The sequence below is a fragment of the Neltuma alba genome, unplaced genomic scaffold (genome assembly GCF_004799145.2).
Source record: "Neltuma alba isolate B1F8T4 unplaced genomic scaffold, ASM479914v2 tig00011879_pilon, whole genome shotgun sequence".
Taxonomy (NCBI): domain Eukaryota; kingdom Viridiplantae; phylum Streptophyta; class Magnoliopsida; order Fabales; family Fabaceae; genus Neltuma; species Neltuma alba.
This window is the reverse complement of record NW_021636481.1, coordinates 297,762-314,914: the sequence shown is the minus strand read 5'-3', so window position 1 is coordinate 314,914 and position 17,153 is coordinate 297,762. Positions and strand designations below refer to the sequence as shown.

Genomic DNA, 17,153 nt, shown 5'->3' with positions numbered 1-17,153 from the left:
TTATATTTTTACCCTATCTTATCAAGGCCAATATACATATGTGACAAATAACCAACTTAACCAGTTCCTTTAATCTCCTTAAATTAGTTATCTAGCTCTTATATTGAGGATTAGAAAGTATTAAACAAACAATCTTTAATAACAAAAGCCCATACCTAAGCATAAAAATTGTAAAATAATTGAAAAGGAAAGGCAGCTCATCTTGACTCTTGAGAAAAGTCATTCAAAAGTTAAATTGAAGTTAATGTTAAAAATTGCTGGAAAAATCCTAAAAATTTAATTAAACCATGGAACACACATCAACCGAACAATATGATGTTTGATTCATCGCCATTAATAATTAATAATAGGTTAAAAAAAGTTAAGGTAGTCATCAACGATACCAACCCAATAAGATGAATTTTCCCCTCAGCGTGTAATTTACTTCGTTCTTTTTGTCTCATGTCTTTAATTATTTTAAAGACTAAATTTAGTTGTATAATTTCCTTCATCCTATGTATATAATGGAACTAATTATTAAGGGAAACAAGCTAAAGAACCTCTGAATTATGTAATTTTGATATTACATCAATGAATCCCCTCTACATAAAATCAAATCCAATCATAGTATGTGCTCATTAATGGATGGAGAAGCTTCTTAATTACTTCCTCATGTCCTAATTATAAGATCCACATTGTAGTATACTACAAAATGAATCTTATAATTAGGACCATAGTTAGTATATGTAGCTTCTTTCTTGCCCATCTCACCAATCTTCCTTTACAAACCCACATCCTTAATTCTCTACTGTTACAATTTAGGCCACATGGGATTTACAGTCTCTTGTTTTAAAGTAAGGATATAAATAATAATTAAAGAAGCAAGTCATTGCGCCTCAACGATTCATTGTGGGTGTAGTTTAAAAACATAACCAAGGCAACTGATTTGAGCCAACTTTGCTATTTAATGTTTATTAGTGAAGAGATTACTTGATTATGTAACCTAAACAAGGCATGACTCTGTTATTTCAAACAGTATAAACCACAATGGAACAGATCATCTCAAGTGTCAAAACAGAATGTTATTATTAGATCCTCTAAGCCAGCTGCTTTATGGCAATTCACTCTGTTGCAAGTTTCAAATTTTGATATCTTCAACATCCAAATTAATATCCAGTATGCCAACATGCATATAAATCTTACAGATTACAACATTATGCCCTGTTTTAATTGTTACACTTACACCTGAAATCTTTAAATACAGAGGCATGTAATATCTTTTTACTTGGTGCAATACATATCACGTGGAACACTGTTAATCAAAGGTTTCTTGACAACATGACACGCACTTGCACAGTAATAGCTATTATTGCAAGTTCTCTTCTCACAATTCTCTAAATTTAACATAACAAAAGGACGTTCACTAGGCAACCATAGAGTCCTTGACCGTAGTGATAGCTATTTCACTTGCATCTCGTCGACAAACCATATTGAGAAATAAACAAGGTATAACATAATCAGCTAAAGAATAAAATTTTTTAAATAGAGGCAGCTAATTTAAATAATGACAATACTTGAAAAATCAAGGAAGCTAATTTATTACCTCAACGGATATTTGTTACTGATACTCAGCTAAGCTTTTGAAACAGAGGGCCCAGATGACATAAAGTTGATCTACCAAGTGATCTAACCATCGAAAAAGCTGTCTCCATGCTCTGATGAAGAAGAGAGAACCACTAATTCCCCAGAAGCCCACTGCAAATCCAACCCCCATACGAAGATACAATGACTTTAGAAAGTTGTCGTCTTCATTTTTTGAGTCGTGAGTGTCTTCTTTTTTGTTCCACTTCTTTGGAAGAGGACCGCCACAAAGTGCATGGTTGCCAACAAAACTCCAAGACTCAAAACTTTGAATTTGGGTTCGCAGTGGAATTCGTCCCATAAAATTATTGTATGAGATGTTTAGATGAGCAAGAAAAGATAAACTGGAGATTGTTGAAGGAATTTCTCTAGAAAGTCTATTATAGCTGAGATCAAGAGATTCTAAGTTTTTCATGCCTCCAATTTCTTTGACAATCTTTCCATTTAAATGGTTTCTAGAGAAGTTTAAAGACCATAATGGATAGATACTGAACAATTCCTTAGGGATTTCTCCAGACAAGCAGTTAGCCGAAACATCAATAATAACACACGGAGAAGATGGAGGACGATGTTGGTAGTCTAATTCTCTTCCTTTAGTAAATATGCGCATTATTTCACTAGACTTATATGTGATATAATATGAATTTGTGATGTTGTGTAGGCAATGAGGTATGGATGCAGAAAGGTTATTATTAGCAAGATCAAGTATCATAAAAGAAGATAATAACTATCAAATTTTGCGCCACCGGATTTGGCAAACTTCCAAAAAATTTGTTTTGATCTAAAATGAGGTATTGCAAATCTGTCCAATTTAACAAGTTCAATGAAAATTTTCCAAAGAAACTATTATCACTCAAATGTAACAATAGAAGATTCAATGAAGCCAATGAAGGAGGAATTTCACTTGTTAGCTTATTGCTCTCCAATTTAAAGTACTCTAACTGTTTCCAATTGGCCCAACAATCAGGAAGTTCTCCACCCAAATGATTATATGATAGTCCGAGTCAACCAGCTTGCCTCCCTATTATAGTCTACGTGGCAGAATAATGAGAAAATAGATCCTAACAGAGTTATGAAATGCATAAAAGTAAGAGATATTTGTTGACAGTGTGACATTGGATATGTCATCACCAATCAAGTTGTTTGAGATATCAACAACATCAATTCCTGCTAAAAAGCTCCAAAATACATTTGCATCAATTGTTGAAATCCCTGATCTTGAAATGTCTAGATATTGTGGAGATCTCTGCCAATATAGCCATGTTAGAACATTAGGACCTATGCTTGTTTTACCCATATCCAAATCCTTGAGTTGAAATTGTGGGATCCAATCAGGATCAAAAACATATCTGAAAGCATTTGAACACAAGTTTAAATGGAACAAGTTTGAGAGACTAGCAAAATTCTTTTCTGAAACAACACCGCCCAAGGAATTGCCTCCAATATATAATTTAAGTAGGTCATTGAGTTGCCCAAGGCTTATTGGAAGATTGCCACTCAGTTGATTGCAGGACATATCTAAGTAATCCAAGGAAGAAATGTTTCCAAATAAATGATGGAATTGAACTAGAAAACAAATTATTAGAGATATCAAATTCCGTCGAATTTTCATTCTGGCCTAACCAGTCTGGAATTGATCCGTTAGGCTTATTATGGTTCAGCCTTAAACTGCTCAATTGTCGAAGCTTAAACGAGGCTACTGACACTTGCCCATGCAAGTTGTTTCTGCTGAGGTCAAGATCAAAGATATCTCTTGTGAAATTAAAGAACGAATTATGTAAAGGGTTGATAGAAAGATCAAGACTTACAAGCTTTGTAAAATTGACATGGTTGAGGAATGGATAATCTCTCAGACCACAACCTCTCAAGTGTAACTCGGATAGTGAAGGAAGCATATCCATATAGCGGAGCCATTTGCTTTCATTTCCAATATCAATGTAACTCAGGTCAAGATATTCTAAGGAAGAAAGTTGATAAAGCCAATGAAGATCATTTATGGTCAACTCTGGATTCATTGCAAAGTCAAGGTATTTTAGAGCAGCAAAGAATTTGGCTGATGGAGTACTCAGTAGTAAAATTATTGTGAAATAAGTCCAAGCTGCTGAGGAATTCAAGTTGAAGCAAACACAGATTAATCTCACCTCGTAATCCTTGGCCAGCAAGATGAAGCCCTGTGACTCTGCCTGTGTCGTTGTTACAGAGAACTCCAACCCATGAACAGCAATCTTCTTCACCAGCCCATGAGGTGAGTTTGTTTGAAGGATCTACAGCTCCTTCCCTGAAGATCAAAAGGAGTCTTTGATCATTATTGTTGCAACGAATTGAACTGTTTGTGCCACATTTGTTTCCGTCGAATGTTGCTGCAAATAGCAGAAAGGGCAAAACAAATGAAACTTGCGAAGTGAAACTCGCCATCATGTTTAACTTGAGTTGAATGAAATCATCATGGTATGTGTGTATCTATATATAATAATTTCTGAAAGTGAAAGCCAAAAGAAATATTGGAAAAGCTGAATTAAACGAAAACTTGAATGCCTAAAGAAGAGTATAACCATGCACGTTGCATTTATTACATATATATAATATATGATCCGTTTTGTCATTTACGTCCTTTTATTTCCATCCACATTGGCTTCCTATTAACATAAATGACACTTTCTTAGGGAAAAACAGTTCAACAACATATGAATTTGTGGAAACATTAGATGTATGCCCCCGCCACCCTCAAACCCCCAAAAAGGTAAAAAGAAAAATCAGCAGTTTCGACGTCCTTGCCTGCCGCTTTTATCTTTTTATGCTTAAAGTAAGTCTTTCCTCCCAAATGACACTCAATTTCAGTAAAGTCAGTCATTATTGAAAGGAACCCACAGAGGAGCTTATGTTTTCTCTTATCATCCTTCTCTGTTTGCTTTGATGAAAGAGATATTGCCAATTTCGTCAAACATCAATTAAAATGAACTAATGTGACCTAAGGCTAAGTTCAAGTTCTTCGATGGGTCTGGTTCCCCAAAAATCAAGGCTCATATGAGAAGCAATGGCCATCCTCCAGGGAACTTAGGTACTGGTAATAATTTAATTAATTTTTGTTATTCAATAACTGAGTTATTCCAATACGCAAGTCGTAACCTAACCAAGGCATGCAGTACACATATCATTGATGGCTCTGTTACTTCAAACAGTATAAAGCGTAATGGAAGAGAAACTTAAATGTCAAACAGAACGTCGTCGGATCCTCTGATCTTGAACTGTTTCCTTTGCCTGTTTCCTTAGGGTTCATCAATATTATATCTATATCTAATATATTTCAAAACCAAGTAGTCTTACTCTTATATGACTAGTTGAGTTTATTATTATTTTTTTTGTTGGCTAAAGCATACCTATTGAAGGCAATCCTAGTTGAAAGACTATCGGCACTAAATGTGAGTACTTCTTCTAGTGAAGATTCGAACCTTAGTTCGTCACGTTGTGAGGGATTAACCTCTTCCGTTAGACCCAATCTCGTTAGTGTTGAGTTTATTAATTGTTCTTCTGGTTACACTGCTCAATTTTTGTGTCTGTGTCTGTGTTTGCATACAAATTTTTAATTTTAATCATTTGAAATATAAACGATGTATGCGAAGCAGAACTCGATATTTGAATTAATTATTTTTATTTTTCTTTTACTCTAGAAATGAATAAATAATTCAATGAGCTCTTTGAAATTTGAATAAAAATTTGTGTGCCGAAGTTTTTTGATTATCATGTATAAGAAATTGGACAAGATTTCAGTATGACCGGAAAATAATAAAGTTCATGTACAATTCTTATAAGAAATTGTTAATTGCTTTTTCTCCTTTCCTATTCAAATGGCTTCCACTTCCAAACGCGTGAGCGGAAATTTAAAAGATAATGAAGTATTGCTTAAAAAATGCATGTATTTTTTATGGTCAAGACTTCCAAGTCTTCCCATCTTTCCGAGATATTGCCAATTTTTCAAACATAAATTGTAAACGCTGTTGTCTTGGGTTTCAAAAATCAACGCATGAAGTGATAATAAAAATATACAGTGTCTATAATTAATCATCATTTTGCAACAAAAATATACACAACCCTGCAATGCAGTGTAAGGAAATGAATTTCTACCTATGGAGTCACATATTCATTTATAAATGAATTGTTTAGTGCACTGTTGATTTGTTAAATAAATTAATTAAGGAATGAGTGAATAATAATCAAGTCAAATTAATAACTGTATTTACTCATACCACCAAGTTCTCTCAAACTGTGACTTGAGCTGTCGGGAGCGTGCTATATATCCTCCATATGCTCTTCCATATGTGGAGTGTTAACTCAGATACAGAGATTATTAATTTTCAATTCCGATCCAAAAGCATACTTGAACTTTTCATTATTGAAAGAGAAAATAATCAAAGTTTTAAAGTACAACGATATTCAACAAAAGGCTTTTCTGATACATGACAAGAGACACATATATTCTGATAAATATTACTACAAACAGAGATCATATGATGACTAATCAGTAGCAAACATTAGAGACCTTGGGCCATGTACGTATAGCCTCTCAATTCCCTGAAACAAAATATGAGATTTGAATGAATTTAAGTGGAAGTCGTTGGAATAGGACGTAGCATCTGATACAAAAGAATTAACTGGTGTTCGAAAAATGTTGTACCGGAATATGCTTGCTGCTGCGCTCGTATCCCGTACAGAAAACATATCCAACAATAAATCGAAAGTGTTAAGAAATGAATTTGTTTGGCGACAAGAAGATGAAAAGGAAAATGAAACCTTATTTAAAATAGTACATGATCTGAGATCGGTTAATTACCTGAACAGCAATCTGCTTGTAATTTTAATATTCATTGAAAGCTTTTTTCAACTTGAGCGCCACGATAACATAAAGTCGATCCACCAGAAGATGAAACAGTTGAAAAAATTTGTGTCTCCATGCTCTGACGAGGAAGAGAGAACCGCAGAACCCCCAAAAACCTGCTGCAAATCCCACTCCCATCCCAAGATATAATGACTTCAGAAAGTCATCATCTTCGTTTCCTTCAGCTGGCTTTGAGTCATTAGAAGCTTCTTGCTTGTAGCAGTTCTTTGGAAGAGGATCTCCACAAAGTTCATGATTGCCAATAAAACTCCATGGGTCGAAACTCTGAATTTGGGTTCCTAATGGGATTTGTCCAGTGAAATTGTTGTATGAGAGGTTCAAATAATCAAAAAAAGACAAATTAGAGATGGTCCAAGGAATTTCTCCAGAAAGCTTATTGTAGCTGAGATCAAGGGATTCTAATCCTTTCATGCCACCAATTTCTTTGGGAATCTTCCCAATCAAATGGTTTCGAGATAAGTTTAAGGACCACAGCTGAACTAAGTTAAACAATTCCTTAGGAATTTCTCCAGACAAATTGTTAGTGGAAAGATCAATGCTGTGCACAAGTAAAAATTTCTTGTAATCCAATTCTCTTCCTTTAGCAAAGACTGCTATTTCATATATAGGATAAAATTCCATAATCGGCCGCATGATTTTGTATAGGCAATGTGGTATATGTCCTGAAAGATTATTCTCAGCTAGTTCCAATATTGTCAAGCAGGTGAGGTTACATAACTGCGATGGAATATTGCCTATGAATCGGTTTCCCCTCAATTTGATGACATGTAAATTTTGTTGCATGGTATTTGGCAAAGTTCCAGAGAATTTATTTCCCTCTAAATTGAGGCATTCCAAATTTGTCCAGTTTGACAATTCCAATGAAAATTTTCCAAAGAAATTATTATGGCTCAAATCCAGCTGCACGAGGTTCACTAATGAAGCCATTGAGGGAGGAACTTTACCTGTTAGCTTATTACTCCCCAAAAAAAGGTACCGTAATTGTTTCCAATTGGCCCAACAATCAGGAAGTGCTCCGCTCAAATGATTATTTGATAAGTCCAAAGAAGACAACTGGCTTTCTCCGCTACTCTCTAGTTGGCACAATAACGAGAAAATGGATCCCGACAAAGAATTATGAGATGCATCTAAGGCAAAGATATTTGCTGATAGTGTGACATTGGAGATGTCATCGCTAATCAAGTTGCTTGAGATATCAACAGAATCTATCCCTAGTACAAAGCTCCAAAATATGTCCGCATCAATTTTTGAAATCCCTGATCTAGAAATATCTAGATCTGTTAAAGACCTTTGCGTATATATCCATGACGGAACATTAGGACCGATGCTTGTGTTACCCAAATGCAATGTCTCGAGTTGAAATGGTGGGACCCATTTAGGATCAATGTCAAATTTAAAACTCGTTGAACTTAAACCCAATCATGTTAAATTTGAGAAATTTGAAAAAGTCTTTTCTGTAAGAACACCAACCAAGAAATTGTGCCCAATGTCTAATTGATTTAAGCTATGAAGTTGTCCCAAGGTTTCTGGAAGATTGCCGTTCAATTGATTGTTGGACAAGCCTAAGTGGAGCAGGGAAGAAATATTTCCAAGAGATGATGGAATTACACCATAAAACAAATTACTTCCAATATCCAAGTATTGTAACCGCTCATATTGGCCTAACCAGTCTGGAATTGATCCGTTGAGATTATTATATCTCAAATCTAAATACTTGAGGTTCTGAAGATGGAGCAAGGACTTTGTTAATTGGCCATAGAGATTGCAATAAGTAAGGTCAAGATAATAGATGCGATAGGTGATATTAAAAAATGAATCAGGTAACTTTGACTTCACCATATAATTATTATTAGAAAGATCAAGAACTTCAAGTGACGTAAAATTGGCATAATCAAGGGAAGGAAAATCTGAGTCGACAATCCCACAAGCGTAACTCAGAAAGTGAAGGAAGCATGGCTATATGTTGGAGCCATTTGGTATCATTTCCAATGTAACTGCGACTCAGGTCAAGATATTTTAAGGAAGAAAGTTGGGAAAGCCAATGAAGGTCATTTATGACTAAACCATAATTATATGACAAGTCAAGATAACGCAAAGCAACAGAGAAACTTGCTGAGTGATTGGAAAGAGTAGGAAGTGATTGGTTGTGAGATTTGTGAGCATCAAAAGGAGATTTGGAGATTTGGCATGGTGGCATACTCACAGTTTTGAAGTCATTGTGGCTCAGGTCCAAGTGGTTGAGGAATTCAAGTTGAAGCACACACAGATTAATGTCACCTCGCAATGTATGATTGAAAAGAGAAAGCTCTGTGACTCTTCCGGTCATGTTGCAGTGAACTCCCTCCCATAAACAGCAATCTTCTTCGGTAGTCTAAGAAGAGAGTTGGTTGTTTGGATCAACCACTCCTTGTTTGAAGATTAAAAGCAGCCTTTCATCACTTTCATTGCAACTGATCACACTGTTGAATGTTGTTGTAAATAGCAGAAACAACAAAACAGAGGAAATTTGTTAAGCGAAGCTAGCCATTGTGGTAAGTTGGAGCATAGTGGCCTGAGAAGTCTTTGCATCATATATATATATATATATATTGGAAAATCAGAAACTACGTGGTAAATCTGCTGCAAGTCCTCTCATTCTCCTTTAAATTTTATGAAAAAAAAATATTATTTATAAAGCATGAATCTTATACTATGAATTTTGCAATATGTCTAATACGATGGGTAAGGGAGAAGTGAAGCATTGAGTGGCGTGTTGCAAGTGGGAAAGGGAGACTGATCGGCTTAACCGCCGTTTGTCTTTGGTCCTCCCTTTCCCACAGGCTCCCTCCTCCGTCCCACGTGTTTCGCCTTCTTTTGTTTTTTTTTCGTCGACAACACGTGATTTAATAGCGTAAAAGAGACAATCCACTCTACAAGGTCAAGCATACTAATTAGAATTTTGTATGAATATATAATTTTTTCCGGTGTAAAACTACATATAATTTCTTTAAATTATATTAATTTTAATAATATATCTTAAAATATTTTTTCAGTAATACCCTGTATTCTGAAATCATTTTTTTTTGGTACACTCAATATTCTACAATATTTTTTTAGTAATACTTAGTATCCCAAAAATATACTTAGCACAGTGTTACTAAAACCTAAAATTATTTTAAGATATTGAATGTTTCTAGAAAAATCTTTCAGGGTGCTGACTGGACCAGACGCACACTAGTGACCATTATTACAACATGTTCTCTTCTCACAATTCACCACTAACTATTCTGTGCCACACACTCCTATGCCGCTTGTTTCGAAACACACACCAAACAAGTCAATCAGAGTGACGACGAACAGAAGAAACCGGAGGATTAATATAGATTTCAGCAGCTTGTGAATTAACTGGAGCGTTAATTATTACTAATAATCATATCCAAGTCTCTCTTATCAGCAATTCTGGCCTCATGTTGAACTTTGAAGTAATCCTTATCAGCAATTCCATTGAAAAAGAAACTGGCATAAGTACACACAGTCACAGATGTTCTAATAAACCATTATTACAAACTCTTATTTTGTCACTATTTCACTAAATTTAAGATAAAGAAATGGCATTAATTAGAAGGAAACATTAAAGCTCTTAGCCAAGGGTAACTGCAGCAAAGCTTCCTGGCTATAATTCCCCGAAGCAGAATATATATGAGACTTGAATTTGGGACAAAGGCACTGGAAAAGTTGTAGATATATAGATCAGTCTTCAAAGCGTTGCACCCACTGCTTCATACTACAGTTGCGTCCCAAAGACAAAACATATCGATCAATAAAGAAAATAAGAAAAAACCAGTTAAGAACTAAATTTGTTTAACTAAAAGAAGATAAACTTTCATGCAAATAAATGAGAGAGACGACTTTGTTTTTGAAATATATGATAGTTAATCCATTAACTCAGTAGCAACTTAATTTGTCCCAAATATTCGACCGAAAAAGCGTCAGGGCCACATTGACATAAAGTTGATGAACCAAACTGTCAAATAATCGGAAAAATCTATGTCTGCATGCTCTAATGAGAGAGAGAAAACCACAAACTCCCCAGAAGCCTGCTGCGAATCCAACTCCCATCCCAAGATGCAATGACTTGAGAAAGGTGTCATCTTCATTTTCTTCGACCGCCTTTAACTTGTGAACTTCTTTCTTGTTACACTTGCTTGAAAGAGGGTCTCCACAAAGTTGAAGATTGCCAACAAAACACCAAGAATCAAAACTCTGATTTTGAGTCCCTAAAGGGATTTGTCCCTAAAGAATCATTTATTCGCAAGTGATAATTATGTGAAAGATCTGGTTGAAGCAGAGTAAAAGATTTGCAGACATGGCGTTGAGGAATACCCACGGAGTCAAATCGATTATGGCTCTGCAACTCTGCCAATGACATCACACAGAACTCCGGACCAGAAACAACAATCTTCATGACTAGTCCATGAAGAGAGTCTGTTTAAAGGATCCACCACTCCTTGTTGGAAGATCAAGAGTGGTCCTTGATCATTCTCGTTGCAACGAATCGCATTGTTTGTTTTACTATGCCTCTATCGAACGTTGTTGAAGTGAAGCTGACCATCATGGCTGATTTGAGTAGAATGAACACAACCTGGTCTTTATGTGATATATATATTTATATATATATATATATATGTATATATAGGGATCAAAGTGAACAATTAGTTTTTTCAAGTTTATAAGAGGTTAAAAACTTTAAAAAAAACTTTTAAAATTTTTTTTTTTGTTTTGGGTTCAAAAACTTGGACCAATTTACTGCGGACTAAAACTAAACAAAAGTCTCAACTAAGAAGCCATTTCTTTTTTTGGGCCAATTTTTATACTGCAAACACCATATTAGATTCTCCAATTACGCCCAAATTTAGACACGTTCAATTGTAAATCACAAAATCTTAGTTTTAAATCTGCACTAAGAACCAGTTATAAATATAATCCCATAAAAATGTCATTCTCCTCTTATATCTACAGTCGGCGCTCATCAGATTGTGTAGGAAATAAGATTGACCAATACAACGCTAATTGCTAATTTTTGTTTTCAAGGAGAGATTAGGAAGGGAATATTAAAATTTGTGTTTTATATTGATATTAATCTCCCTTACAGTGCCCAAACAAGCAAGTAATTGTGCCATGTAATTGGAGCAATCAATCTTAGAGGTTTAATAAATTATAGGAAATGCTAATAATGTAATTTTTTTACCGATTTTCCCGTTCAAGAAGAGATTAGGTAGGGAATATATCTCAAGTTTTGTTTTTCATTACTCATTTTGACCAGTTGATAGCTACGCCTACTTGTTAACTACAAAATTAATTACTTTTACCAAAAAAAAAAAAAAACAGTGCACTGTTATGCTACATTGTTTAATAGTGGGACCGATTATAATGTAGAACGGCCAAGTCCAAAAACTAATCAATACAAGAGTTCAAGTGTAATTAAGGGATCTCTCAAACCCTATTATCTGTTAATGACTCTGTTATTTCGTACAGAATAACCCAACATGAAACAGAGCATCTCAAGTATGTCAAACAGAGCAATCCACATGAAACACTATTTATCAGAAGTTTCTTAACAATATGAGACACACATACAATACTCACTAACAACTATTATATGAACATATTCTCTTCCCACAATTCACTAAATTTAAAATAACAAAAGGTCATTCAATAGGCAACATCTGAGTCCTAGACACGCGTAACAGCACTCCTCAGCTTATTGCTTGAATCATAACTCAATATTTGAATGAGAGGAACGATTAGAGTAGTGATAGCTATTTCACTTGCATCCCATATTGAAAAATAAACACGATAGAATAAAATCAGCTAAGAATAAATTGTTTTGGTAAGTAGAAAAGGATGCGATGGAAAAAGGAAAATGAAATTTCATTAAAATAATAACAATGGTTAAAAAATCAGGGCAGCTAATTTATTACCTCGAGGAAAATTTGTTGTTGATATTCAACCATGATGAGAGTTGGTTGGTTGGATCAACCACTTCTTGTTTGATGATGAAAAGCAGACTTCGATCATTTTCATTCCAACTGATCGTCCTGTTTAATGTTGTAGGAAATAACAGAAACAACAAAAGAAAAGATATTTGTGAAGCGAAGCACGCCATTGTGGGAAGTTTGAGTAATGAGTATAATGACCTAATGAAGCCTATAAATGATATACCTATATATACTGGAAAATTTGAAGTAATAAACAAAAATTTAAATGCTTAAAAATTTATAATCGCATGATTTTCATTGTGAAGTCCAATAGCTTAGTGATTTTTTTTTTTAAATTTTAAAATGCTTGCAAACAAAACAAATCCTGCACGGGCTCCATGAATGGCATGGAGCTTAATTATTATATTTTCTATTTTTATTAATTACTGAAAGGGGCATATATACAGACACATATTGAAGTGAAAGTGAATTAATTTTATTTATTTTCGTTTTACTCCAGAAATGGATAACTTAAGTGAGATCATCGAAATTTGAACAACTATTTATGCGCTGTAGTTTGATATTTATGTACAAGAAATTGGACAAAATTTTGCTCCAGACACACCACAAATTAAAGTCATACCTCTCTAATTCAAGTCATATTATATGTTGAAATAACAAAACAAAGGAAGGTTGCAAAATGAAACTGTCATCCTGATTTGCTTGGGTAGAATGAACTCAATTAAGCCTTTATTTACAAGATCAGGATGTTTATAAGTTGTGACAATTACTGCAAACAAATTGCTGCTTCAAAAATATTGGAAAAATCAAAATAAACAAATATTTAAATGCCCAAAAAATTCTGTAACCACATCTTTTTTATACTGACGCCTTTTAATACTTCCAAGTCTTCCCATCTTTTCAAAGAAAAGTTGAAACATTAATAAATTCATTTTCACAACTAATCTTTTTCAATTTCCACATCCAAATCATTTGAACCCTTCAAAAATTAAAAGTTGCTTAAACAACAAATTAAAGATTTTTTTCCCATGACATATAATATAAATAGACCATTCACTTAGAGGCTATATGTGAATACAACTTTTAGCTTTTAAAATTACTATAAATTGTTAGTTAGAACTTTTATGATCAGTTCATATTTTTATTAACAACATCAACAACAAGGTGTTACACTGCACACAATCATATATATCTTGAAATTCATCAACAGTTTGGGGGCATTTTTTTTTTAATTTCAAAACGACAATTTTTGCAAATTATTCAAACGTAAGTCGAATATTTATTTATTGAAAAAATAATTAGTTTTATTTTTTTAGCTATGAAATGAAAAAATTAACTCATTATATATGTGCTCTTGGAATAAATATTCATTACTTTTGCATCATAAGTTTTTCCCCCCCGTTCAAGCATCATAAGTTTGATTTCTGGGGAGTTATTGCTATTACGCGGACAAAAAAACAAATTGCAAATGTTTAAGTACGGCCTAAAAATTGAGTTTAATTACACCTAATTTTTTTTTAAAAAAAAGAAATAACTTTAGAAAATAACAAAGTCTGGATATAAAAATTGAGTAGAAGTACATACGCCCTCCCAAAGTGGAGAAAAGAATTTATCGTAAGGAAAGAGTTGATATCAGCAAGAATAACGTCCACTGTGGAAAATAAAAGCTTTTTTTCTAAAAAAATTAAAGATATAGTTACGCTATAGGCAGTTTTAGTTTTTTAGTTTTATTTTGTTAAAAAAATTCTGAAGGTAGAAGGGAACGTAAAAAGATTGGTTAGTAGCATTTTAGTATTTTTAAATTTATATATTCTAAATAATTATAATTTGTATGATCCTTCTCAATTAATATTATATTCCTTTTGTAAAAATAAATATCATGTCCCATACGTCCTTGGTTTTAATTTTCTAAAAAGCTGATCAAAAAAATTTTCTAAAAAGATTAAAAGACAAAGGAAAAAAGAAAAGGAAAGTAAATTACACAGTGGTGGAAAAAACCTAATTCATCATCCCAGTGGGATGGTATAAGATGAGTTCCCACTTTGTGCTGTGATCAAATATTAAACGTAAACAATATCTTTAATAACAAGAACCTATACCTAAACACAAAAATAATCAAATTGTTGAATTAACTTTTCTCAGGAGTCTTGAGTTCCCTTCGATTAATCACTTTTATCAGTATATATACATAGGTGTGTGTGTGTATATCTATATCTAAACAATGGGCCACGTGATGACAATTCATCACGATATTAAGCCACGTCATCTAGGGTCTCATATGTTGTGGCCTCTCTTATCACATGGTATTGATGTTAATAATGTTTAATATTTGGGCTTAGCACTAAGTGGAGGTCGTCAAATGTTTTCCACTAGCATGTAATTTACTTTCCTTCTCTCTTTATGCCTTTATTTTCTAACCTGTTTACGCGGTTATTGAAAAGCAACAGCAGCTTCGTTCCTTTGAGAAAAAGTCATTCAAAAGCTAAATTAAAGTTATTGTTAAAAATTGCTGGGAAGGTCCTTAAAGTTGATCAACATGTCTCTGTTTCCAAAGTTCTACTGAATTATTACTTGGTATGGAGTGTATATAAATTTATTGAGAAAAGTGATTAATAAAAAGCAATGGGAACTTAAGACTCTTAAGAAAAGTTAAAAATGAAGGAAAGTATTTGACGACTTCCTCTTTCTGGGGTGCCCAAATACTACTCTCCTCTTCAATATAAAAACTAGTTAGGAAATTGGATATACCCATACATCAAAATCAATTCACTTTGTTCTTTATTTTTTTCCAAAATATCCTTATTAATTATAAAAAGTTTTCACCAAGGGATAATCTCAATTATCCAATGTACATGATTAAATATGATAATTTAGGGAGACCAATATATATTTGTGACAAATAAACAACTTAACTAATTTTTTTAATATCCTCTAATTAGTTATCTAGCTTTTATATTAAGAACCGGAATTAGTATTAAACACATCTTTAATAGCAAAAGCCTACGCTGAAACACAAAAATTGTAAAATAATTGAAAAGCAATGGCAGGCTTGCGAAAAGTCATTCAAAAGTTGCATTGATGAAGTTAATGTTAAAAATTGCTGAAAAATACTAAAAATTTAATTAAATCGTGGAACACACAACAACTAAACAATATGGTGTTTCATTCATTATCATTAGTAATTAATAATTAGGTTTCCCCTCCTTAAAAAGGTGTTTCTTCTAGGATTTGAACTCGAGACCCAAAGAAATTTAGCGAGACCTTATATTATTATTAGACCAATTCTTTATCAGTATAATTTCCTTCATTCTATATGTATATATACTTAATCTAATTATTAAGGGGAAAAAAAGCTAAAGAACCTCTGAATTATGCAATTTTTATATTACATAAATAAATTCCCTCCTCATACCAAATCAAATCCAATCATAATATGTGCTCATTGACTGATGGAACACACACGGAGGAGCTTCTCAAATTACTTCCTTAAATTCGAATTATAAGATTCATTTTGTGGTTCAAATTGCACCATAAATTGAATCTTCTAATTAGAATCGGAGGTAGTATATGTATCTTCTTTTTGGCCCGTCTCACCGATATTCATTTACAAACCCACATTCTTAATTCTTGATTGTTACAATTTTAACTGTATGGGAATTACAGTCGCTTGTTGTAAAGTAAGAATATAGATAATAATTAAAAAAGCAAGTCATTGCGCCCCAATAATTCATTGTGAGTGTAGTTTAGAAACCCAAACCAAGGCATCTTATTTGAGCCAACTTTGTTATCTAATGTTTATTATGCTTAGTAGTGGAGAGATTATATTATTTGATTATGTAACCTAACCAAGGCATGACTCTGTTATTTCGAACACAATGGAACAGAGCATCTCAAGTGTCGAAACAGATCCTCTTAGCCAGCTGCTTTATGGTGATTCACTGTGTTGCAAGTTTCAATTTTTGATATCTTCAACATCGAAAATGCTTTATCAATTCCAAAAGCATACCATTAAACAAAAGGCTTTTCTGAGACATGACAAAACACACAGATACTCTGGTAACTATTTTACTACAAAGTAGAGATATGACAATCTTTAGGAAACATTAGAGAGCTCGGACCATGTATGGCTGCAGCAAACCTCTCTATTCTCTGAAACAAAATATGAGATTTGAATGAATTTAAGAGGAAGTCATTGGAATATAGCATGTAGCGATTAGACGTGTAATTCAACTGACAGGTAATTCAAAGCTAGAGGAAGGAGTTCAGTAGCTTCAGAGGTGGAAGAGGTGCATAGGTTGCTAAGATGAGAGAGAGCGGATGACCTGGGGTTTTTTCTTTATAGATCCGGTAAAAATAAATAAATATTGTACCGGAATATCCTTGCTGCTGCGCTTGTATCCCTTACAGAAAACATATCGAAAAATAAAGGGAATGTGTTAAGAACTGAATTTGTTTTGTGGCAAGAAGAAAGCGAAAAGGAAAATAAAACCTTATTTGAAAAAAAGTAGATGATCTCAGATCGGTTAATTACCTCAACAGCAATCTGCATGTAATTTAATATTCATTGGAAGATTTTTTCAACTTGAGGGCCGCGATAACATAAAGTCGATCCACCAGAAGATGAAACAAATGAAAAAATTTGTGTCTCCATGCTCTGATGA

At 33.6% G+C, this 17,153-nt stretch overlaps 2 protein-coding genes across 2 annotated transcripts; both read right to left on the bottom strand.

The window, feature by feature from the left end:
- Positions 1 to 1,665: 1,665 nt before the first annotated feature.
- On the bottom strand, positions 1,666 to 4,035 carry LOC114718918 (receptor-like protein EIX1). Its single transcript, XM_028904357.1, has 4 exons — positions 3,762 to 4,035; positions 3,325 to 3,673; positions 2,735 to 2,969; positions 1,666 to 1,734 (listed from the first exon to the last, which is right to left on the bottom strand). The coding sequence occupies exons 1-4, from the start codon at positions 4,033 to 4,035 to the stop codon at positions 1,666 to 1,668; spliced, it is 927 nt and encodes a 308-aa protein (XP_028760190.1).
- A 2,437-nt stretch (positions 4,036 to 6,472) lies between these two features.
- LOC114718917 (receptor-like protein EIX2) lies at positions 6,473 to 7,441 on the bottom strand. Its single transcript, XM_028904356.1, has one exon. The coding sequence runs from the start codon at positions 7,439 to 7,441 to the stop codon at positions 6,473 to 6,475; it is 969 nt and encodes a 322-aa protein (XP_028760189.1).
- Positions 7,442 to 17,153: the final 9,712 nt, after the last annotated feature.

Excerpts from the sequence above, each read along its gene's own strand:
- LOC114718917 (XM_028904356.1), bottom strand. The coding sequence starts at position 7,441 with ATGGCTTCATTAGTGAACCTCGTGCAGCTGGATTTGAGCCATAATAAT.
- LOC114718918 (XM_028904357.1), bottom strand. The coding sequence starts at position 4,035 with ATGGCGAGTTTCACTTCGCAAGTTTCATTTGTTTTGCCCTTTCTGCTA. Across the intron at positions 3,674-3,761 it reads TGCTGGCCAAGGATTACGAG|CCAAATTCTTTGCTGCTCTA; the intron begins GTGAGATTAATC and ends GTACTCCATCAG. Across the intron at positions 1,735-2,734 it reads TTGGTGATGACATATCCAAT|TGGGCTTCTGGGGAATTAGT; the intron begins GTCACACTGTCA and ends TTGGATTTGCAG.